The sequence below is a fragment of the Eriocheir sinensis genome, chromosome 12 (assembly GCF_024679095.1).
Source record: "Eriocheir sinensis breed Jianghai 21 chromosome 12, ASM2467909v1, whole genome shotgun sequence".
Taxonomy (NCBI): Eukaryota; Metazoa; Arthropoda; class Malacostraca; order Decapoda; family Varunidae; genus Eriocheir; species Eriocheir sinensis.
In genome coordinates this window covers 5,441,011-5,468,003 of record NC_066520.1, presented here as the reverse complement: position 1 = coordinate 5,468,003, position 26,993 = coordinate 5,441,011, and the positions used below count along the sequence as shown (strand labels likewise).

Below are 26,993 nucleotides of genomic sequence, written 5' to 3'. Positions count from 1 at the left end.
GAGTTTATGGCTGAAAACTTGTTATATTCAATAGCAACATTTGAAATTTGGTGTGCGCAGCAGTCTCGGATATGGCGCGGGGCGCTGTTTTGGCCCGAACGTAGTGTTTCTTTATGTGCACCATTTAATTCTGCATGTTTACATATATAATACATGATGATTATGTTGAGTTTATGGCTGAAAACTTGTTATATTCAATAGCAACATTTGAAATTTGGTGCGTGCAGCGATCTCGGATACGGCGCGGGGCACTGTTTTCGCCCGGCCGTAGTGAAGGGGTTAGACAAAACACATCAACTGCAACTGGCGTCTCAAGCCTCAGCAAAGCAACAACGTGGAAATTTGAATTGAGGTTATAATAATAATAATAATAATAATAATAATAATAATAATAATAATAATAATAATAAATTATTAGTTTAATCAAACAATACTGATCTTGGCTACATTGAAAGAGAGAGAGAGAGAGAGAGAGAGAGAGAGAGAGAGAGAGAGAGAGAGAGAGAGAGAGAATGATAAAATAGAGAAGTTACAATGAAGTTAAAAAAAAACATATAGTATGTACTATGGTCTATCTTATGCATCAAAGAAAAATTTGTACGGGACATGGGCGGCGATCATGTTAGTGCTTGCTTTTACAGTCATCGACTCATCGTCAGAAGCAGTCATGGCGCACCGCCTTGGGTTGAGTGACGAACAGATTTATTCTGAGTTATTCATTTAGTATTTAATTTTGAACAATAACTGAAAAGTCAGAATGATTGAGTCACTGATTCTGATGACTGATACCGACTGATTAATTGAGTCCGATTCACTGTAAAAAAAAATTAAAAATTAAAAAAATGTATATATATATAAAAAAAGTGAGCATGCCACACTGCAAATGTCTTCGATAGTTTTCTAAGTACTGCAAAAAGTACAGCAGGATTTTTTAGTGCGGTCCATGGTAGTGTGGTATTTTCAGAAATTTTGCGGTAGTGCGGTACTTTTTTTGTGATGCGGTACTACCGCACTAAGTACCGCACTTGCCCACCTCTGCCTGGCAGTGAGTTTGAACAGCGTAAGTTGCATACATCGTAACTCGAGGACTACCTGTACATCTTTAGTCGGCAAATGTTGGTTTTATTCACATCAAGATCATGTCCAGGTGATTATTCCAGTCTAGCATCTGTACTGAATGGTGGTTTCATACTGCCACCATGCCAACAACCACTCGCTATTTTGTGAATTTCCAAGATCGGTGATTATAGTTATTTAATAGCCTTGGCGCTCTCCACCACCAAAAAAGTTAGCAGGTATTATATTAACAAAACAGCTGTATGCGACAGTACTAATAATTTTTAACTCAAAATTGATGGTCTTTGTTATTGTTTCTTGTATATTATCCAAACTGACAATTGTTTCTTTTGTGTAAGCTATCATATATTATCCACGCAATCAGACACGCCATGTGACAGCAGACTGCCAGCACACGATAATGCACACCTCAGATTTGAGTGAACCGACTGTAGTACCAACAGCTGAAGAATGATACTGCTTATGATATTTTATGCTGCTTTATGCATATATACAATGTCCTTTCCTCATGAATGGCCAAATCATCCGCAAATGGACCAAGAATGTTTGGAGTGGCTCCGCAAAAAAATTCTTTGAGCCTGAAGGAGTGAAACGGGGGAAAATCCGCAAATCTGCAAAAACAGTGGGATGGTGTATTTGTAAGTTTACATAAATTACAGGATGTAAAGCAGATTTTTTTCTTTTCTTTTTTCATTCGGCCTCTTTCCCCTTTCTTGATGGGGCCTGATGGTCGGCCACCTCACTTGTGGTGCAGGCAAGTGTCTATAGAGGTATCATCTTGTTTGGCTCATGCTGTCCCCTGGAACTCATTTTTGCTCCACTATAGAGTTTCACTAGAGTCTGAGTTGAAAGGTGGTCTTTAGGGCAGCAAGTAGGTAGTTTTAGACTACTCAGCTGACAATTTTCAACATTAAATATTAACCTTTTCCATCCGTGACACAGAAGTCGGCATCACAGTAAGGGTCAAGAGGAAATGGAAGAGGATTAATCCTCTTCTAAACCTCTCAATCCTCCTCTAAATTCCTCTTAATCCTCTTCCATTTCCTCTTAAGAGGTTTAGAAGAGGATTAAGAGGAAATGGAAGAGGATTAAGAGGTTTAGAAGAGGACTAACCCTTTCCATACGGTGACGCCGACGCCTGACACCCGGATCGTCAGCGTCCGCCAGAGTGAAGGGTTAAAGGTGTAATAAGATGAGCTTGAACATAATCCAAGTACACAACAAACCTTTTATGTTCCCATGTGCCTCCTTCAGTGTCTTCATCAGAGTCATACTCATACTTAAGTTTGCCTTGCTGCTCTAAGCGTTCAGACTCTCTCTTCTTTGCTTGTAGCAATTGGAACACCACGTTCATCTGAAAAAATTGCACACACACATTATCATTCATCTGTCATAAAAAAGTTACATCAAGGTTAATTAATCAATTAATTCTGATAATACAATAGGGCTAAAACTCAAGCTGAGTCCATATCTGTAAGGATAAAGAATACACAATTCATTATGCTTGTTTGCTAGAGAAGGTGACTAATGGAATTCATAGTACCTTGTTGGAGGAACACAAGGGTTTAGCCTATACTCAACAATTTAGCTTCTGATGGAAAGAGATGATGAGATGATGGTGGAAATACTCATATGATGATAATGATGATGATGATGATAAGGAGGAGGAGAAAGAGGAGGAGGAGGAGGAAACAAGGAGGAGCAGGCAGCAGAAAGCCTGTTTGTTGGCTTAACCCCCTTCACTACGGCCAGGCGAAAACCGCGCCCCACCCCATATCCAGGCTGGCCGTGCGCGCCAAATTTCAAATGTCGCTACTGATTATAACAAGTTTTAAGCCATAATCTCAACAAAATCATCATGTATTATATAAAAAAATATGCAGAATTAAATGGTGTACATAAAGAACCATAAATTAATTGATAATTTTGAGATGTATTCATGAATATAGAGAAATTTGCGTTATGTGTAGATGACGTGTCTGCTGAATTTTATTTCCTCATGTTAGTTGTGATAAAGAAATAGATTTGTGGAGGGAAGTGGAGAAGGAAGGGAAAGACTCAGATGTAAGATCATGGAAAATATCCCACTGATTCCTGGCAATACGCACAGATCTCACGGAGTAAAACGCTGAAAGGCTGTCCTCCTGGAGGTGGGTCTTGTGTGTGTGTGTGTGTGTGTGTGTGTGTGTGTGTGTGTGTGTAAGAGAGGGAGAGAGAGAGAGAGAGAGAGAGAGCAGCACCACCTTATGTCCACACGACAGCATGGCTTAAGAAAGGGACGCTCTGCCTCTGACTTCCTCCTCCTCCTGCTGTCCTAGGCCTAGCACGATAGCCTGAATTCAGGCCGTCCCTTGCTCGTTGCTGCCCTCGACATTGCAGGGGCTTTCGACTGTGTGTGGTGGCACAGCAGCCTGCTTGCCAAACTTCAGCAGCTCGGGGTCACGGGACACCTGTTGGAGCTGCTGTCATGCTACCTGCGAGGCCGCAGCCTGAAAGTCGTTGTGGGGGGATGCACGTCTGTAACATACCCCATGGAGACTTCTGTTCCACAGGGGTCAGTCCTGGGCCCCATCCTGTGGAACATCTTCCTCAATGACCTCTTCCAGAGCCTCCCAGCAGTCTCACCTTACGCAGACGACTGCACGCTGAGCTGCAGCTACTCCAGGGAGGAGGCCGAAAATGCCATTGACAGCACCAACTTGGGGATATCATGGCCTGGGGAAGACGGTGGCAAGTCTCGTTTGCTGCTGAGAAGACCCAGGCCATGATTATATCACGCTCAGCTGAGGACGCCAGAGCTCTCGAGGGGCAGCTGAGGTTTGGAGACGACACCCTGGCCATTAGGGACTCCATCAACATCCTGGGGGTGGAGATCGACTCTAAACTCAACTTTGACCGCCACCTCAAGAACGTGGCGCGCAAGGCATCCCTGAGAGTGACACTCCTGCCTCAAGTCTGCCACCTTCTTGAAACTGATGGACTCCTAAGGCCCATCATGGAGTACAGCCCCCTTACATGGATGAGTAGCGTCCAGTGCCACCTCGTGCTGAACGCCTAATATACGGTGCCAATGACCAACAGCACCACAGCAGCAGCAGGGACGACAAAGGGGACACCGGCAATGGCAACACCAACAACAACACCAGCACCACTGTCACCACCCGAGACAGGATGTCCCCCCACCAGTTGGATAGTCTGGAGCACTGCAGGAGGGTCGGTGCCCTCACAGTGCTGCACAAGGCCCAGGTGCAGCACACACCACACCTCGCGGTGCTTGGAGTCCTATGGAGGAGGTCAGACTGAGCTACAAGAGCAGTAGCGTCCGGTGATCTTTTCCTCGAAGTCCCGAGGACCCATACGCTGAGGTGTCAGCGGGCCTTCACCTGTGCCACAGCAATGCTGTGGAATGCCTTCACAGCCAAAGTGGACCTCTCAGGCTTGAGCACACAGGGAGTGGATGTTGCTGCTGCTGGGGCTGAGTGGAGAGACAAATGGACGAGTGATTGAGGCAGTGAAAGAGTTCCTGGAGAGCATGTGGCGTGCAAGATGTAGGGAATGATACCTTGCCCCGAGTAGAACAAAGACTTTTCACGTGTTTTTGTTTTCTTTCACAGGAGCTGCCGATACAAAGGCCTGGCTGAGGAGAAATTCCAAGCCACCTATGACATCAAGATCATGATCAAGATCAAGGAGGGACAGTGGCCGATACAGGTGAAGAACAAATTTAAATAAATTGAGAAAGTGTGTTTTTGTTGTTTCCGTGATCTACTAATGTATGAGTAATGTTTTTCTTTAAGGTTAGAGTAACAAAATCCCCAAAATAGGCAGACTTTTCCAGTGTCCAGGAACGTAACCCCCTATTACCATTATTTACTATGGGGAAATTATGTTCAAATAACGCGACATCTCCCGGAATGTAACCCTCGCGTTAATCGAGAGGTGACTGTGTATATATATATGTATATGTATATATATATATATATATATATATATATAGATATATATATATATATATTTATATGTATATATATATATATATATATATATAAATATATATATATATATACACACACACAGTCATCCCTCAAATAGTACGGGGGTTAGGGACCCAGGACCCCTGTACTATTTGAAAATCCATATAAAATTAGTGCCTCCCCTAGAAACACTCCTGGGCTGCGTTTGAGAGATGGAATCGGAACTCTCGGAACGTCCCGAGTGCTCTCAAACGCAAGGCTTAGTAAAAGGACGGCCTTTATCTCCACTCTTGCAGCACTTTTGGACCACTGGCAGTTACTGCGGCAAGAATTTCTGTTACACTATGATAGATACAGCGAACTCTGCTCTCATTAACGTGGTATGCTCTTCCTACATAGCGTAACTCATCCCAAAACGTAACTTCTCCAAAATCTGAATTCTTCTGCAAGGTGAACACCTTTCTCGAATGCTTTGGCATGCTTTCAGCAGGTGTTTTGGTAGAACAGTGTTGTCACTCACGCCATGGCTATGTGTATATATATATATATATATATATATATATATATATATATATATATATATATATATATATATATATATATATATATATATATATATATATATATATATATATATATATATATATATATATATATATATATATATATATATATATATATATATATATATATATATATGTGTGTGTGTGTGAGGCCCCTAGTAACATAGTGTACCAAGCGCCACCGGTAGGGAAATTGAGTTAAGTGAAGCACTGTGTAGCCCAAACCCTCTTCCATCTGGAGATCAACCATGAGGTACAGAATGCAAACTGCATTAGGGTTGAAACTCCCCTCAAGTAACATGATATCATCATCCACTTTGCCTCGGTGTTTCAGTGCACCTTCACAGTGTACCAAGGGCCACCCAGCCACTCGCTGTCTGAGTGTTTCCAAATAATAACAGCATTTCTTTTTTTATCACATTTTTGCAGTCTTGCAGTCTTATTTACGGCAATAATAATTTCAACATTATTCTAGCTTGATGTAATATTTTAACATGTGATTGCATGAGAGTAAATTAGGGAAAATGTACAAAAATTGGAAATGCAAACAATGGCAACTCTGGTCTGAGCGTTCCCACCGCCCCGTGTGTCACTTCTGAGTGCTCTGCTCTTTAACACACTGACTGGGTTTTAACACTGCTGTTTTCACTGGTGCTTAAGGGTTTTTCTTTATCTTTATCATAGAATTATCAGTGAAGAAGAGGAGCTACAAGGAACACAAGGACAAGAGAAACTTGGAGAAGATGAAGTAGAACCTGACAATGATCTTCTTGACTATGATTTTTCATGCGGTAACTGTTAATGATTACAGTGCAGGTGTTATGTTTTATCAACTCTGATACAAATCCAACCTTTGTTTTCTCCAATGATTTATAATATTACAACTTTATAAACATACACCCCATTCTTCTTGAAGCTTTGCATTGTTTCCAAATGGGTAGAAAGGAAGGCTTTTTTATGATAGTTTTTGTTTTCTTTTAAATGTATGACATATATCCCATTAATATCTTTGGTTGGTTTGATCATAATAAACGTTTACTGAGGATACAGTTTCTCTCTCAATATTTATGCTGAAGGAAAATGTAACTATTGTTCTACCTTCCAAAATGCACATGTTTTTTTTATAGCAAATATGGTATGATGTGAAAGAAGGACTGTCAAGCTAAACATTAATATAAAAGTATCAAAAAATATTCACTGGTTCCTAAGTTATAGCATTTAGAAAGTAGCACAACTTTAGCTGCATTTTCTCCATTTTTTATGTGGCTCTTGGTACGCTATGTTATTAAGGACGCACGCACCCCTGCTCTACCATTCCACCAAGTTTGAGCATCGTAGCAGGAAATTTACTTGCTGTATGGGCCATTTAAAACTTAAATGTCACGCCACTGGGCATTTGTTTACATCATGGGCAAGCCATGCAAGTGGACTTTAAATCCTCTTATATCTATTTTTAGCTCTTGTGCTATTTATTTAGAAATATTGGGAAGTTTATGTTCTCGTTGGAAACTCAAGCTTCTAGCCTCGCTACAAGGTGCTCTACAAGGCGAGTGCCAGCCTGGCCCAAGCACGTGTTCTTACTAAACATACACACGTCTGGTCGTGGTGGTGTTATCATTTTCAAGAGCTTTTCATTCTTCTAGTGGATATTACGCACATTCAAGATGCCTAAGAAGAACAGGAGATATAAGGGAAGCCAGAAAAGAACGAGCTTCGCTGCAAGGTGGAAAGACTGAAATTTCCTGCCAGTAGCAGACTGCACCTGAGGAGATAGTCACATCCAGACTACGCTGAGAAAGGGTTAACCTTTCCATCCGTGACACAGACAACGCGCCACAGTATGGAAAGGTCAAGAGGAAATGGAAGAGGATGCCTCCTCTTCGAAACCTCTCAATCCTCCTCTAAATGTCTCTTACATTTTCTGTTAAGAGGTTTAGAAGAGGATTAAGAGGAAATGGAAGAGGATTAAGAGGTTTAGAAGAGGACTAACCCTTTCCATGCGGCGATGCCGTCGGACCTTGACGCCGGCCACCAGTGAAGGGGTTATGCCCTCATCTCTCTCTCTCTCTCTCTCTCTCTATATATATATATATATATATATATATATATATATATATATATATATATATATATATATATATATATATATATATATATATATATATATATATATATATATATATATATATATATATATATATATATATATATATATATATATATATATATATATATATATATATATATATATATATATATATATATATATATATATATATATATATATATATATATATATATATATATATATATATATATATATAACTCGATTCATAGTATTGTGTCCTTGAAGAGGTCGAATCAAAAACAATTTAAATCAAGCAAAGGTAGGTTTCTATCGAAAATAAATATTCACATCATTCAGTGGAAAGAGGAGAGAGAGAGAGAGAGAGAGAGAGAGAGAGAGAGAGAGAGAGAGAGAGAATGTCCATATCACCGAGATATCCACTCAGGCACTCAGTCTCAGCCTCACTTGTGTGAGGAAGAAATGAGGGACACCATGAGCGACAGGCTAGTATTGGTACCGGTACCGAGCAGTCTGGTACCGGTACTGTACCGTATTGCTGGTACCATTAGTACTGGTACTGGTACCGGTACCTGCCAACCCCTATTGTTGAGTAGCGCGGCAGCGTGGGTACTGTATTCTTGTTGAAGTGGCGCGGGGAAGAACTGAGCTCAGCTGTGTGGCAGCGCTGTAATATATATATATATATATATATATATATATATATATATATATATATATATATATATATATATATATATATATATATATATATATATATATATATATATATATATATATATATATATATATATATATATATATATATATATATATATATATATATATATATATATATATATATATATATATATATATATATATATATATATATATATATATATATATATATATATATATATATATATATATATATATATATATATATATATATATATATATATATATATATATATATATATATATATATATATATATATATATATATACATACAGTAGAGCCCCACTTAGCGCGAGATCAATTAGCGCGAACTGCAATTAGCGCGAGCCACCATCTACCAAGAAAAAAAATAATTAGCGCGAAAGCCTCAGTTAGCGCGAGCAGCCACCACGACTGAATTTTGAAAATTGCACCAAGCCGCCATGATGCTCGGCACAAGCCGCCATGCTGCGCGGCACAAGCCGCCATGATGTGCAGCAGCGTTGATACAGGGCAAGTACTTTTTTTACGTTGTGGATGTGGATATGGGCAACTGACCTTGGCCGTGTGTGACGCACACCCAGAAAATTTGGATTTGCCGGTTGTCCAAGTGTGATGCTGCCTTAAGGCAGCGAGGCCGCTGACCAGGTGAGCGCCGGCGATGACGTCATCGGACTCCCAGCAAATCACAAGCGTTTTTTCAGAGCTCAGCCAATCATAGGGTTATTTTTTTTAATGTGAGTGTTGTAAGTATCAAAGCCAAAAGTCAGACCCACGTGTGCACCAAATAATTTTTTTCATATTGGTTACTTTATTCATTAGTGCTAATTCAGTTAGCGATAGCGTTCATCCATCTAATTCTCACGCTAAATGTATATATATATATATATATATATATATATATATATATATATATATATATATATATATATATATATATATATATATATATATATATATATATATATATATATATATATATATATATATATATATATATATATATATATATATATATATATATATATATATATATATATATATATATATATATATATATATATATATATATATATATATATATATATATATATATATATATATATATATATATATATATATATATATATATATATATATATATATATATATATATATATATATATATATATATATATATATATATATATATATATATATATATATATATATATATATATATATATATATATATATATATATATATATATATATATATATATATATATATATATATATATATATATATATATATATATATATATATATATATATATATATATATATATATATATATATATATATATATATATATATATATATATATATATATATATAGGGTATAAGCAGTGGCGATGCTGGACCCACATTCATTGCGTGATGGACGATGTGGTTCAATCCTCACGCTACCACTCGGATTTTTCAGTCACCGCCAGTGGCTTAAACTACCCACATGCTGTCCTGAAGACCACCCATCAACCCGGACTCTAGAGGAAGCCGTCCTGCTTAATCAAGAACGAGTTCGGGGGCAGCATGAGCCAGTGCAAGATGGTGCCACTATAAACACTTGCGCCTAAGAACAGGCTGGGCACCATCAGGCCCCACCTGGAAGAAGCCTTGGGCACCATCAGGCCCCACTGGAAGATGCCTTATAACAACGCAAAAAATAAAATATATATATATATATATATATATATATATATATATATATATATATATATATATATATATATATATATATATATATATATATATATATATATATATATATATATATATATATATATATATATATATATATGCATGTGTATTCTTACCTTCATTTGCTCTTCACACTGCTTCCACTGTGCATCTGTTAGATCTACAGAACTGAAAACCTTCTGTGCATATGCAATAATTGCTGGAGTATTCCTTGTCAAGCGGGTCACCATGACCCCATGGATGGCTTGAAAGTGCTCTCCTTCACCCACCATATCCATCAGGTTCTCTGGCACTGAGAATGCTGGGGTGGATGCTAAATAAAGGAATTCACAGTATTAATGATCAATCGAATACTATTTATAGGTATGATTCCATATTGCATAAAAATCTTTCTTTGAAAATCTACTGATATTTAAGAGATTATCTTTTAGGATTACCACCAACATCAAACATTGAATATTCTCTCTCAATACATGTCTATAGTTGATACTTTGTTTATTTCAGGAACTCCAAATGTAGCAAGGCTGAAGTCTATTCAATTTTGCCCAATCCTATACTCCCCTACAGTTGCTCAGTGGCATGTGTTTTGCACAGTGTAGTGTATTCAAGTGTGGGGATAGTGTGTGGAACTGTGTAGGCCTTGCACAGAGTACAAATTCAGTCCCTACCTGAAAAAACGAGGGCAGTTGGAGAGCTGCACAATATAGATTGATTGCTCAGTCTTTGCCCCCACACTAATAAAAACATTTCCACTTCTGCCCCCACAGTGAGTCAACGTCGCTTCAAAAGCCATGATTTTGCTCACTATTTCCAAAGGCTTTTTTCTTTTTTCTCTGTTTAATGTGAACTACCTAAACAGTTGACAAAATCATCAGATAGGTCATCTTCAGAGTCTGTACTCAACATGTTCATGCGGTGAGAGCATGACAACTGAACTGAGCAAATCACCAGTGAAGCATGAGGGAGGCATTTCTGACTTCTTCCCTGCTAATTCAGGAGTGAGATAGGGCTGCCCCTCATACCATCACTTTCCAACACTTGCACAAACTGGATATTAGGCAGAGTTGTCAAAGTCATTGTGGAGTATCTGTTGGTGACAACATTAAGGTCACTGACCTTTTTCTTGCTGATGATGCTGTATTTCTAGAAGAATCGCTGGAGGTCTTGGTGATGGTTCTTGAAATGCTGCATTAGGAGGAGAAGCCTCTGAGACTGAAGGTCTCCTGGGCCAAAACCAAGTCCAGTTATTTGGAGGTTTGCTGGATGACACAGTTAAGTCTGTTCATGCATGTGCTGAGGATGTCAAAGATCACCAAATGTTCACATACCTTTGTAGTGTAGTGCATAACATTGGTGGGTCTTACCAGAAAGTCACTCAATAGACTGGCCTGGCCCTTGGTATTATGGACTCACTCAACACGGTATATGGCATTGTTGAGACCTATGCAGGCATACAAAGATTTGAATCATAAGCTTCTTGTGCTCCCAGTCTTACTGTATGGCTGAGACATGGACATTGAATAATGACTTGGTGAGGGATTTCAATGCCTTTAATACTTAGTGCCTTCAAGATCATGGGGTATCGCTGGAATGGCTGTGTTGAACCAGCGACTACTTGATAACACTGAATTGAGGCCTTTTATCAGCTTAGATGTGAATGGCAACTATAGTTATATGGGCACGACTCACAGACATCAATCCTGCTGATAGGGTTGTTTCTGTACGAGACACCCTTGAGTGGAAGTGATCAAGGGACGCCCACGGAACTCGTGTGGCAGGGCAAGTCAAATGATCCTGCCAGAAGGACCTTGAGAAAGATAGGGCCGATACATGGGAGCATGCTTGGACCCTCAGGAGTGGAAGCAACAAATGAGTTAAGCGGCACACCCCCAGGCATATGTTCCCCATCAGTTAGTAAGAGAGAAGATAGTGAATAACCCATTGTCAGATACTGCCATGTGTAGGCCACCTGACCTCTTGTAGTCTCATTATATCCTTGTGTATCCTTGTAAGGCAGAGTACCAAAGGAGATAAGATTGGAGACTTCTGCGATGGTCATCCAATTGAGAAGTTTTTCTCATGAGGGGAAAGGGCACTGGATATACAGTCATACCTCATTTTACGAGTTTAATTCCTTCCGGAATCTTACTCGCACACCAAAACACTTGTAAACCAAAATTAATTTCCCCATTAAAATTAATGTAAATCCCATTAAAGCGTCCAATATCTCAAAAAAATATTATATAAAAATCACTTTACATGTTATTTAATCCAGAATTAAAGTAATTTTATCAACAAATAGCAATGATAAATAATATAAAACAAATAAAAGTGTTACAGTTGTTATGGAGACTCCCGCAGCCGCTAATTACGCTCGAGGTGTAGGTTTCACACCGGGATTTAGCAGCCGCAGTTTCCCTATTCTCGAGGCACCAGAACTACGTTTGGCCACCAACGTGAAGCTAACCCGATGTATCATCCAAGATGGAGGGTGAACGGGAGTCAGTCACGTCCAGGAGGGCATACAAGCCGCCGAGGCTTGCACTCCATTCCTGTTGCGAGCATAGTATCCACCAATCCTGTTTTCTTCTTTGCAGCACCATCCCTTTTAACCATATTTCTTGGGGACATTCTTAAAGCACAGAGAATGCACACTGTAGTGCTGAAAACACTTAAGATCACACACCAAAGCACAAATGCAATCGAACACGAGTGCACGGATGTTATCTCTACGAGTTTACAACGCGGACTGAGACTAGGGTTGTCAACTTGCCACCCTTTCCTTTAAATACAGAATGCCATTTGTTCCGTATTTGGCTGTCTGAATGGTTAAGCAGATAAAATTCAGTATTTTAAAACTGTAGTGAGTGCATTTTTTGGTGAACCACAAAACCAGTCCATAAATTTTTTTTTGTCAAGGGTAGACCTGAAATATGTGTAAAATACGCATCGCAATGTCCCTCCCCATTCCTCCTGCCTTCAACAACAGCGGGCAGCAGCTGCCAGTCAAGGCAGGCTAGAGAAATTTTAGGGATGCCACCCGTTCCTTAACCCTTTCCATTCATGACGCAAACGTCGGGGTCACAGTATGGAAAGGGTCAAGAGGAAATGGAAGAGGATTAATCCTCTTCTAAACCTCTCAATCCTCCTCTAAATTCCTCTTAATCCTCTTCCATTTCCTCTTAAGAGGTTTAGAAGAGGATGAAGAGGAAATGGAAGAGGATTAAGAGGTTTAGAAGAGGACTAACGGTGACGACGTCGCCGGAGTGAAGGGGTTAAAATATGGATTCATTTTGTTGTGGAGAATGAAATGTTGCATTCCTTATTTTTTAGCTCAAGGTTGCAACCCTAACTGAGACTCTATTCCCATTGTTTTCCGCTTTGAGCACGCTCGTCTTGCGGCAAACATAGGGAACCCACGCTCACGCCTTCGACATGTACAAAGAGACACGCCAGTCCTTGTCGAAAAATCAACTTGGTGGGCTAGGCTGATGTCAGCTGATAGCCTGTCTATCGGCATCCTTCCCTCCCCTTCATGAGGCATCACCTGGCAAGAGTCTGTGGTCCCTCCTCGGAGGGGCGTATGCACGACCTTGACGGCCTACTTAAAGCCCGTGTTCCCACCCTTGAGGCATTTTATGAGATTTTGTTTGATCAGAATCAAAACACTCGTAAACTAAGACACTCATAAACCAAGGTTTGACTGTATAAATTGAAAGATAGATGAATAGAAAAGTTTGTTATGGATTGTCAGACTGTCAGTGTGGTCTGTTTCACTATGTAGTCAGTGTCACGAGAGCTGACAGAGATAATCCTTTAGGGATGGACTCATGGACTTGGTATCATTGGTTGGGTGATGGTACTGTGTGCTCGTTGGCCAATCCTTAAGGGGGAAATTCGGCAATTTGGGTGAAAATTGTCAAAATTTTCAATCTTCGTGTATGGCGTCGTCACTCTTCACCCAACCGGGGTGACTGGTTGCCAGGCACATAACGCCGCGTAAAGCGGATTTAAATGGCTGGACATTTAAATGCCTTTGCTGCGGACACACCCTCTTATCCACTAAGCTCTGTTTTCCTTGTATTTCTTTCGTTTTTTCTGCTTTTTTCGGAATTTTTCTGATTGATAGCGGTGTACGATACTTTGGGTCTGTCTGGTGAGGAGTGGGAGCAGGTGGCATGCCGCATGGCCTTGGGCTCATTGCGTGAAATAAGACGGGAGTTAGTGTACGTACTCTCTTCACGTCATTCTCTCTCTTCCATGGTGATGACTTTTGTGCGTTTTTGTCATACCAACTATAGTAAGTGACAATGCCACGTACGAGTGCGAAAAGAAAGTTGAAAAGTGAAGCAGGCCGCCAGAATTTATTGAAAAGATGGAAGAAATGTGACAATACGCATCAGCCACCCTCCCAGGAGGGTGTCAAAGAGTTCACAGCATATACGACACGGAAAGCAGTAAAGAAGTCAAAGAAGAAAAGCAAGACAACACCTGGCCCCGATTACCAGCCTGGTAATTTCTAAACAAACTGTCCTGGCAACAATGAGGTGGGGTGGGCTCCACTGAGACCCAGTGAATATGTTATTTTCATTTTAGATATATATAATATATCAAAAATATGTTATATAATCTAATATGATTATAACACGGGACCAGGAGCCTTGGTTTCTTTAGAGGTCTACCAGGCAAGGGAGAACTCACATTCCGTAGGGGCTATACAGGTGACATAAATGTGATGTAAACATGGCCTGAACTACCTAAACAACCACTACCAACCTTCCAGGAATGGCCAAAGAGTTATATAAGTAAATATTTGGATTTGGTGCATGTTGGAGTGATTGTTATGAGGTATTGAAGATGTTCACACAAAAATGCGTTTTTCTCAAAACTTGTTTTTGGCGCACATAATGTTTAATAACTCTGTCAGTGATTAACCAATTTTAGAAATTCAAGTATCAAAATGATCACCACCCTCGTGTTTAGTAAACGTACTATTATCACGCATTAATTTCCTCAAATAAATTTATGACAAATTTATAAAACTTGAATTTTTGACGAAATAAAAAGGTAACATTTTGCGGTGTAATAAATTTGTTGTAACTTCAGCTAGGTGTACGAAAATAGTAACATAGGTACTTTATTGTGTATGTTATCTGTGATCAAAAGGAAATTGCCATACTATTCATAGTTTTGAAGTTATTACGTAATTTTGAATGTCTTTTGTCAATTCCAAACATAACGCACTGCACAAAAACTACGGCAGCTTTCTTTACCATATTACTGGTATAGAAGCACTGCATATTAATACACATTGTGTAAAAATATTATTCACCTAGGTGAGAAAATAAAGGTAGGATCCAAAAACCGATATCAGTGCCAAGCGGCCTAATTTCCACCTTAACTTCTTCTAACATGAATAAAATTGACTTTGTATCCCTATGAAAACCCTTTTTGAGCTGATTGCACTGATAGAAACTAATGCAATAATATCTTTATTGATAAATATGTGACTTTTGAAGTATTATACATAAATCTGAAATGACATTCATAACAAAACTACCGTATTTTGTGGCATATAACGCGCTCCGGCGTATACCGCGCACCCTAAACTTCAAGACAACAATTTTGGAAAAAATATTTAGTGCTCAATATGCTCAGAAATATTTACAATTAAACGGCACTAAGCTTTTCCATGGTGCTCTACTACATACTTCCTTTCTTTCTTCTCCCTCTCTGTTCCTGTATTTTTCACCTTCCTTCTCATTTCTTTCTTCTTTTCCTTTCCCCTCCCTCCCAGTTTTTCTCTTTTAATCTCTTTCCCTCCCAATTGCACCTTTTCTACCTCCCTCTTCACCTTTACCTGACCCTCCCTCCTCTCTTTCCCGTCCCATTTCCTCCACTCATTTCCCTTGTTTCCTCCTTTCTCACACCCTCTTATCTTTAACCTTATCTCTCACTCTATCACTCTCTTCCTTCCGTTTCTCCTTCCCCATTAGATTATATGAACACACACACACACACACACACATGCGTGCACACACACACACACACACGAGGAAAATGAGAAGGGTGTGGGGAGGGAGGGGCAGAAGGAAGAGTCAGGTCATGTCCTGACCTAAGCCCTGACCTGAGTCGGGTCATGTCCTGATCAAAACTCTGATCTGAGTCGGGTCATGTCCTGATCGAAACCCTAACCTTACTCTCCCTTCTGCTCCTCCCTCCCAACACCCTTCTCCTTTCTCCTTGTTTTCATACTCTATCTCTCCCTGTTTCCTTCACTCCTTTTCCTTCTTCTTCCTTCTTACATGCTCTATCTTTATTTTTTAATCACTCACTGTCTCTCCCTCCCTTTCCCCTTCCCTGTATTTACTTAGTTGTGATATAAAGGATGTGAGTTACGCTCATATGAAAATGGCACGGAGTTGTGTGGCAGCCTAGGAGTCACACTGACCCATAAGACCCTATGCAAACTTCAAATTTACAGTGGAAAAAGGCAAAAAGGCAAAAAAAAAAAAAAAAAAAAAATTGTACCTTCGGCATTTACCATGCAGGGGTAACTTTCTGACATTTTTTAAATGAAAAAGGTGCACATTATATGCCACAAAATATGTTAAGTCGGAACTGCACGTAAATGGATGATATCCAGTGATAGAGGCGATTGTTAACCCATTGCCATGCGAGTAGCCCGTACGGATTAAAAATGCGTGTTTTTGCAAGCATTTCCCGTCCCTCAGTGATGACATAGACAGTGTCTGTTGGTCGCAGTCAACAGAAGCATCTTTCTTCATACTCTCCAGCCAGTCACAGCTCTTTAGCCCACACGGCAGCTACGGTGGAAGGATGATAATGTGCACTTTTGAGCTGAGTGTCAAAAATGGTCAGATTTGCATGAAGTTGCTCCTGTTCTCATCCCCTTCCCACCTAACACAATGAAGGTCAGTTTACCAAAATCTAATAGGATATAGCTAAATGGTTATACTACATGCTCAGATGAAAGAAATTGGTGTAGGTTTGAAGGAAATAGTAAGGGATTTGGTGGCTGGCATTTAGTGTGTATCCAATGCAGGCTCAGTGGCAGAGATGCAAGTATCCATGCTCATCCCTCACAGGATTTTTTGCCTGCTTATGTAACCCAAACTATGATTATGGCCTAATTATGATTATGGTCATGTGGTATATATGATAAGTGATATATGATATTTATTATGTATGAGTATTCCACGTGCTAACAGTGACTTTTCCATGTAAAAACTCACACACACACACACACAAAAAAAGAGGGGAACCTATGCCCAATTTTTTTTTAAGTGAAGCTTTTGATGATCAATATTACAAAAAGCAAGGAACTTATGCCCAAATTGTTTTGTGCCCTTTTCTATTGTAAAAATTACAAAACAAACCTTTGCCCAAAGTTTTATAGGGGACTTAAAATTGATAAAATTGAATAATATAAAATTAATATAATAAAACAAAAATAAATAAATAAATATAATTATTAAATAAATAAAACTAACTAATAAGTAAAATGGACAATAATAAATAAATAATAAATAATTAATATCATAGGAATTCTGACATTTAATTAGAGGCAGTCAAACATTTAACAAAAGGGACTCAAGGCATTTCATTAAAAGGACTCAGTCAATGAATTAAAGGGACATTTGAAGGGACTCAAACACTTACCTAATTAAAGGGACTTAGACATTTCCTTAAAGTGGCTCATTTATTTCAATAAAGGTAGCAAGGCAGTGGTCTCCAGGGGCATCAGGAGCTCCCCTGCTCCACATACCTCCCTACCAAAGTGGGGACTGAGGGCATCTATCCCAACTCCCGCTGAGCGGCAGGACATCTCCGTCCACCACAAGCCCCACTACATCCCCATGCAGCAGACCTGCAAGCACTGCATTAAGAAGGGAGATATTCACCTGTTCAGGTGGATATGCAAACTGCCAGATCACCCTTTGTCTAGCAGACACAAGGAACTGCTTTACTCCATTCCACCAGCAGACCCCACCAGCTGCCAAGTAATGGAGGTCCACCTTTCCCAGTGAATGTGGGACACCTGACACATCTATTGCTATTTTTGGGTTTGTACGTATACCGTATTTCCCGCCAAATAAGACGCACTTTTTAAAAAAAGAATTGAAAATTCACCAAGCGTCTCGTATGCCGATGGTTAGGTTTTGGTAGACCTAGGGGTTATTGTTACTGGTACGAAACCAACACCCAAAACACCTCCGTTTGACACAATAGTTCCCAATGTCCCCAGAATGAAATATACATATTTTGAAGAGTATAATGCGCACTTCTTTCACCCAGAAAATGCCAAAAAGTTACCCCTGCGCGGTATATGCCGAAGGTACATATTTTGATTGATTTAAATAATGAATAGTGTGATGCAATAGAAAAGGAAACTGTAAATAAGCAGAAGAGAGGAGGACATGCAAAGCAATAAAACCATACAGGTCACAAGAAGAAGACAAGCCACACATGGGAACCAAGGTGCGGCATGAACTTTAAACATAAAAAAACAACACCGCCAGTCACCAGTGTGCCGGGTACCTTGGCAATGATGGTTAAAGCGACCATGACATGGGAACAATTTGGTGGAGCAGGGTGGTGCCCGATGTGGCTGGCTCTGCTTGGCACCAAAGGGGCGGACTTGAGCGGACTACAGTACCCTCTCGAGTTTCGGGCTCGCTTCGTTTCGAAGGTATAGCGCTAAACTCGAGGATTGCGAAACTCGAGGTATTGAAAACACTGAAAAAGCACTTATCTATTCCGACCTTTTTTTTTTTTTTTTTTTTTTTTTTTTTTTATGTGAGCTATGGCGCCAGTAGACTATCTATCTGGGCTTGATGGTCGGCCCCGAGCCCATCATGGCGCAGGCAACTGTTTATAGTGGCGTCATTTTAATTGGCTCAAGCTGCCCCCGGAGCTCACTTTTTTACCTCTTTTACTCCTTTGTTATCGCAAAATACATACCTTGGAAAAAGGAAGAAACAGGAATAGAGAACAGGTCATTTTAAAGCCACAGATGAAGCCTTACGATTGGCTGAGCTCTGAAAACACGCTTGTGATTTGCTGGGAGTCCGATGACGTCATCGCCGGCACTCACCCAGTCAGCGGCCTCGCTGCCTTGGGGCAGTGTCACACTGGCCGTTTTCTTCTAACCATTGTGGCCACTGGCAACGCCTGTGCGCCCATCCGGGAGTTGTCGGTTGTTCGTAACCTGGCGTCACACTGGGCCCTTTTTTTCCTACTGCGTCGGCGGCAGCTTGGGCAACTGGCAAATCCAACTTTTCCGGGTGTGTGTCAAACACGGCCAAGGTCAGTTGCCCGTATCCACATCCACAACGTAAACAAAGCACTTACCCTGTATCAACATGGCGTTGTCTGCAAAAGTAAGGGCTCTCTTGGCTTGTGCTGTCATTACCCAAGTTATGGACTTATTGCTGCAGTTAAATGGAAGGAAGAAGCTGTTGGGGGTGTGGTGTGTCTGTGGTTCCTCCGTGCCAGTTCTCATTGTCACCACTGCGCGTGAGCGGCCAACCCACCCATCTAAACTCCGACCACATAAACACGTGGATCGAGTAACAACAAAGACACACACACACACACACACACACACACGTATGCACACACCAGACTCATCATGAGCCATGGCAGATGTTTCTCACAAACAAATATGGCTTCGCCATTTCCTAGAGTGTGTTAGAACTTATTTGGTGAGTGGTTCATACAAACCAAACATACCCAGTTCATGTGAGCCACTCACCAAATACGTTCTAACACACTCAAGAAATGGTGAAGTCGTTTCTGTTTGTCAGAAACATCTGCAATGGTTCCTAATGAGTCCGGTGTGTGTGTGTGTGTAATTCACCACAGCCTGATCGCGAGTTGGACTCGTAATCACCAGCAGGTACCCTCCTGACAGAGCAAGTGCTCATTTAGTCGATCTCTGGGTACTGCCAGGACCTCACACACCACATCCCTTTGCTCAAGGGGGGACAGTAACCTCTCCTAGTCAACTGAAAGAATCCAGCCTGAGCGGGCTCGAACCGCCGCCCTGTCAGACCAAGACGCCTGGCAGCGCAGCGCTCTACCAGTTGCGCCACGAAGAGGTGTGTGTGTGTGTGTGTGTGTGTTGTTATTCGATCCCTGTGTTTATGTGGTTGAGTCAAGATGGGTGGGTTGGCCGCACACGTGCAGTGGTGACAATGAGAACTGGCATGGAGGAACCACAGGCATGCCACACCCACAACTGTTTCTTCCTTCCATTTAACTTCAGCAACAAGTCCATAACTTGGGTAATGGCAGCACAAGCCGCGACAGCCCTTACTTTAGCAGATGACGCCATATTGATACAGGGCAAGTGCTTTGTTTACGTTGTGGATGTGGATACGGGCAACCGACCTTGGCCGTGTGTGATGCACACCCGGAAAAGTTGGAGTTGCCAGTTGCCACAGCTGGCGCCAACTCGGCGGGAAGAAAAAAGCCCAGTGTGACACCAGCTTACGGATAACCGTGACCTCGCTCCCGGTTGGGCGTACGGGCGTTGTCCGTAGCCCCAGCGGTTGGACGAAAACGGCCATTGTGACACCGCCTTAAGGCAGTGAAGCCGCTGATAAGGTGAGCGTTGGTGATGACGTCATCAGACTCCCAGCAAATCACAAGCGTGTTTTCAGAACTGTCAGCCAATCATAAGGCAGCCGCCTTCAACTGCGGCTCCAAAACAACCCGTTCTCTCTCTCTCTCTCTCTCTCTCTCTCTCTCTAGCCACAATGCTTGGAGTAAAACGTCCAGTGTGATACTACCTTTAAAGGTAGCGTGCGTGATGCCAATGGTAAGTAGACGTGACCCGTACATGTCAAAGCAGCGCGAAACTCGGGGTGATAATGCGCGAAAGTCAGGATGGTAATAATTTAGGACTAACTGCGAAACTCGGATAGCGCGAAACTCGAGAGGGTACTGTAGTCTGGAGCTGGTATTTCTGCTGTGCAGCAGCCCAGTCTGCTGATGTTTTCTGTGATACATGTTTGAAAGAACAAATATCCGTGGATGACTAAGTTTTTTTCTTCTCATTGTAAAAATAACTATATTAAAATATAATGTGATTGACAAAAATTAATCAATATCTATTTTACATTGGAAAGTACTGTATTTGACGGCTTATAAGACGCACTTTTTTCCAAAAAAATATCCCTGAAAATCACCCTGCATCTTAAAAGGTCAAGGTTCAGCTTTAGGTCCCTGGCTAGTGAAGTTTTAGTGCAGCAATGGCACTTAAATTAAACTGCAAACCTCTCCTCAAACGTAAACAAGGTGGTGATCACTTCTGCAGCAACAACGGCAACTCATTCCTAAAGTAACAGTGTATAACAGTAGTACTTACCACTACTTCATATAAAATGACACCAGTCAGGAAGAAAATTAAGTGACTTGTGCTTGTACCTAAACAAACTAGTGGACGGCTGTACACCAAACCTGACAACACGCACAAGACACACTACATCTCCTTAGTAGACAGGGATCATTGAGGTAAGACAGACCTCCTTCATATAACTTTAACTTTGTTTGATTGATAAACACAAACAATATATGGATAATATTGACAAGATATTGAGAAGATAGGTTACTATTCGATATTTACAAGTGCCTGTTTCTCCATTTTGAACTTATCTTTTAACATTCTTACTTTACTTACGTGTTCAACAAACAATGTACAGTACCCTCTCGAGTTTTGCGCTCGCTTCGTTCCGAAGGTATAGCGCTAAACTCGTGGATCGCGAAACTCGAGGTATTGAAAAAACTGAAAAAGCGCTTATTTGTTCCGACCCGTGGAGATTTCTTTTTCTTTCTTTCTTTCTTTTTTTTTTTTTTAAGTGGTCTATGGCGCCGGTAGACTATCCTTGGCCCGATGGTCAGCCCCGAGCCCGCCATGGCGCAGGCAAATGTTTATAGTGGCGCCATTATAACTGGCTCATGCTGACCCTCGGAGCTCACATTTTTTCCTCCTTTACTCCCTTGTTATCTCAAAATATGTACCTTGGAAAAAGGAAGAAAACAGGAAGAGAGAACGGGTCGTTTCAAAGCCACAGATGAAGCCTTATGATTGTCTGAGCTCTGAAAACACGCTTGTGATTCGCTGGGAGTCCGATGACCTCACTGCCTTAAAGCAGTGTCACACTGGCCGTTTTCTTCTAACCGTTGTGGCTACTGGCAACGCCCGTACGCCCACCCGGGAGTGAGTTGTCGGTTGTCCATAAGCTGGTGTCACACTGGGCCTTTTTTCTTCCCACCGCGACTTTTCCGGGTGTCCGTCACACACATAAGGGGAAATTAGAAGGGTGGGGGAGGGGGGGAGAGCAGAAGGGTGAGTCAGGTCATGTCATGACACACACACACACAGAAAGGAAAATGAAAAGGGTGGGGGAAGGGAGGGGCAGAAGGGAGTCAGGTCATGTTTTGACCTGAGTCAGGTCATATTTTGACCTGAGTCAGGTCATAAGTCTCTCTCTCTCTCTCTCTCTCCCTCTCTCTTGCCATAGCCACAATGTTTGCAGGAAAACGTCCAGTGTGACACTACCATTTAAGGTAGTGTGTGTGACGCCGATGGTAAGTAGAAGTGACCCGTACATGTCAAAGCAGCACGAAACTCGTGGTGATAATGCGCGAAAGTCGGGATGGTAAGAATTTAGGACTAACTGCGAAACTCGGACAGCGCGAAACTCAAGAGGGTACTGTAGCACATTCAAGTTTGAAATGCCACACTTCCTTATGTTTAAAAATGTACTAGAATATTACAACTAAACTTATGATGCAGAATAATAATTAAAGAAATATGATACACAAACTTTATACCCGTTACCCCTCTGAATGTCGCTGTCTCCGCCATGTTTGTTTACATCTCAAAACAGTACCCTCAAGTCTACAAGAAGGACCAATTCTGGTAGGTCCCAGCAAATATTGAGGGTTTTAAATGTAAAGTATTGGGATTTGATAAGGATCTGAATGGATGAAACAGTATGGTCTGTTCATGCGTGTGGCGAGGACGTTGAGATCTCAGAAAGTTTCACGTATCTTGGTAGCGTAGTTCATAACAAGGGTGAGTCTGGCCAGGAAGTCTTACGGCGGATTGGTCTGGCCCACAGTGTTATGGACTAGATTAACACGAGTATATGGCGTTGTCAATACCTGTGCAGAAGGACAAAGATCTGGATCTTCAAGTCCCTTGTGTTCCCTGTCTTACTCTATGGCTGTGAGACATGGACACTAAATGGGGACTTGGAGAGGTGGATTGATGCCTTTGGTAATAAGTGTCTATGCAGAATCATGGGATATCACTGGAATGACTTTGAGTCAAACCGGCGACTACTCTGTGAGACTGATTCGACATATATTACCTGCATAGTCCGTCAACACCAACTCCGGCTATACGGGCACGTGGTACGTTTTCCGGAAGCTGATCCTGCTCATCAGGTTGTCTCTGTAAGAGACAATCCTGAGTGGAGGAGGCCAAGGGGACACCCACAGAGTTCGTGGCTTGAGCAAGTTGAAAGATCCTGCCGGGAGGTACTCGGGTTGGGAAAGGGGCCTGCACAGAGACTCACCCGGAGGGACCCCCGGGCTTGGTGTCGTAAGGTGGGCGAGGCGACGCGCCCCCCCGGTGTATGCCCCCATTGATTGATTGATTGAATACATGTGAAACTTTAATAATGACCTGGTAGTGGGGAGGGCTACGAATGTCAGGCAAAAAATCTTCACCTGACACTCGTGTTTCAAACCCATTTATTATATTTTTTTCAAATGCCTGCCGAAATTGGGGGGTTACATCTTATAAGCCCATGTGTCTTATAAGCCATCAAATACGGTAGGTATACAGTCCCTGAAAGTCAAGATCAAGACCAAGATTGCCCATCAAACATAGCATCCCTGTGTGATTAGTTCCCTCAATAGCTCGGTGAAAGTTACCACCTGCACACTGTGCAGTGAGTGAATCTACCAACCAACACTTGTTTACCATTTCAAAGTCACAGCTGCTTGGGGTAAGAGCACTGTAATTCTTCAACCAACAGTAGAACACTTTAAACACAGAGAAGGGCACAAAGCAACATACGGTATCATAGTTATAACTGTAAGTAAGATGGCCAAATGTAATACTGCATATACATTAAGTTCGGAGAAAATGTGAAGTTTTTAATTTTTTTATAAATATATCTTGCCAAATTATAGGTGCATCTTATACTCCGGTGCGTATTACATGGCGGGAAATACGGTAATAATAAATGATGAAAAAACAGAAAAACTTGCTATTATGACAAACATTCTTATAAATGTTATAGAAAAGTATTTACAAAGAAAATTTAAAAATAATGAAAATAATTAACGAAAAATCTTATATCAAAATGGGCAAAATAGTTCAGACGGGATGTTTACGATTGCCCACAAATTGGACCACGAGCCCATGCAGTCTACTTCTTTGAACCAACTTGCAATGGATGGGTGCGTCAAATTGTAAAATGCTCATGAGTAAATATGTCTTAGAAAGGCCTCAATTTTAAGATAAAAAAAGGGTTTTTTCATACCTCCACTATTTCTATGAGTGCCCGAAGAGGGGTAAGAGCTTAACTTTTTTTTACTACTTTTTGTAGTACTACAAAGTACAAGGCTATAGTCTACACAATGTTATTCATTAATTCACTTATCGTAAGATTTTTTGGTATATTTTTTTTAGTTCTTAGTCATAATGTGTAGTGATGCTATGTAGTCATAACATAAACATTGACCTCTTTCATCATGCTATCATAATCCTGAAATATATTTCCATTATTTCTGGGTAATAAACTAATAAATAGCCATAATGAAGAGTGATTATAAAAATAACTGCATTTACATACCAACATTGTTGATTTTAAGAGGTACCAGAAAGCAAGGGATAGAAGGCTATGTCAGACAAACAGAATTGACTGCAGGTTAGATCTAGTAAACAACAGTCAATGAGCAGCGCAGTACCATTATCACCCAAGCAAAGTTGCCAAGTCCGCGAATCCACCCTTGATGGATTATCCCCGCCAGCTCTCGTGATACCGACTAGGTGAATCATCTGTGCTCTGACTCATTTATGTTCTCACTTCCCAAGTTTACATATCCTATCCTGCCTGGTTTGAAGTAAATAGTTGGATAAAGGGTAGTATCCTAGGTGAATTCTGCAAAGGTTGCTAAGCTTAGTGTTGATGAAGACAAACATTTACAGCACTTTAATGATAAGTATAGGATAGATAACAAATACCTGTTGTTGGTGCTGCGGCTGGAGCAGCCGCAGGGGCAGGCTGACCTCCCCAGCGGCTTTTACGTTTCTTGCTCTCGGCTTTGTCGGAAAATTGGTTGTTGCTCGAATCCTCTTCACTGGAACAAGCTGAGAGAGAAACTAGCAAACCTCATCAATAAAGCTGCCTCGATACTAACCTAGCATGTGGAAGTGGGAGAGAAACAATGACACTGTTTAGAATGAGTGGGCTTTTAACAATATATAAAACTTTACATTTTATAATGCTGCTTCACCCCAGCACATCAATAAAAAAATAAAAATTCACTTTCAATGAACAACTACAAACATTAGTTCAATGCATCTAGTATACAGATATACAATAGTCCCTCCATATGCACGGTTTTGGTTTTATGTGGTTCAGCATCTAAAAAAGTTTTATATAAAATTATCAGAATTAAAAATAATTGAATACATATGTATACAATATTAAGCATTTGTTATTTATATTCTGCATACATAAATAGATCAACGAAATTAATGATAGCAAATATCAAATGGTAATAAAAAGTGGCTGATACGTAAACAAAGATGGCAGTGATGGCAATGGTGCCATTTTCTTTTTCAATTTTTTGGTTGTGGGAAAATATTACACACTACTACTAATTATATATGTACTTAACTCCAGTACATAATGTAATTATATACAAATGTGGGGTCACAATGCACCCGCTTAACAGCATGAGACAACAGCAAACAAAAAGGTTTGCCGGTGCTCACGCAGCCACCTAGCGAGGACAGAGTCTGATGTATCCCCAGAATTCTGTTTTGTTTACTTCAGTAAGGTATGTAATGAACTTACAAAACACTGGTTTAACAAGTGCTTTGGATATCTCTGACAATGTTTTCATTCAAAATTATGTGTCACAAGAAAACGGGCACATTGTATGGCAAAATAAAATTAGGCTGTTTGAGTAAACGATGGTAAACTTTAATTCTCTCCCATTACCTAGTGCAAACTGTACTTGAAATGTTAAACACGGATCTTATTTATGTAGGGATCTAATTTGGAACCTAACAACTGTGTATAAGGAGGAATTATTGTACATACATTAGACAAGTTGAAGTATACTATTATTTGGATTCCATGGAAAAGTTTATCACCATAAACAAAATAAACACAGACACATCAATTTATATTCTGTAAATCTTTTGATATATAAAAAATAAAAGATTTCACTGATACCTCTCTATCTAAATTATGCAGAAATTTTATTATGATACACAAGAATGAATGAGTAGCCTTACTATGTAACATAATGAGTGCATTAAGAATTTGTACCATTTTTTTTTTAACTACCAGGCTCTGCCAAGCAGTAAACAATATTACACAATGTTTTAATTTTACAATTAACCCCTTCACTACGGCCGGTCCAAAACAGTGCCCTGCGCCATATCCGGGATCGCCGGGCGCGCCAAATTATAAATGTCGCTATTGAATATAACAAGTTTTCAGCCATAAACTCAACATAATCATCATGTATTATTTATGAAAACATGCAGAATTAAATGGTGCACATAAAGA

At 40.4% G+C, this 26,993-nt stretch overlaps 1 protein-coding gene across 4 annotated transcripts in view; it reads right to left on the bottom strand.

Moving 5' to 3' along the window:
* Positions 1-26,993, bottom strand: part of LOC126997324 (SURP and G-patch domain-containing protein 1-like) — a 70,277-nt gene that overhangs the window by 19,780 nt on the left and 23,504 nt on the right. For 2 of the 4 annotated variants that reach the window (XM_050858348.1, XM_050858350.1), the window contains 3 exons: positions 25,433-25,570; positions 10,257-10,453; positions 2,304-2,431 (listed from right to left, as the gene is read on the bottom strand). In XM_050858348.1, the coding sequence (XP_050714305.1) occupies positions 2,304-2,431; positions 10,257-10,453; positions 25,433-25,570 (463 nt within the window). Of the gene's footprint in view, positions 1-2,303; positions 2,432-10,256; positions 10,454-25,432; positions 25,571-26,993 lie in introns of those variants that run through there. The other 2 variants (XM_050858349.1, XM_050858351.1) reach the window with 2 other exon arrangements.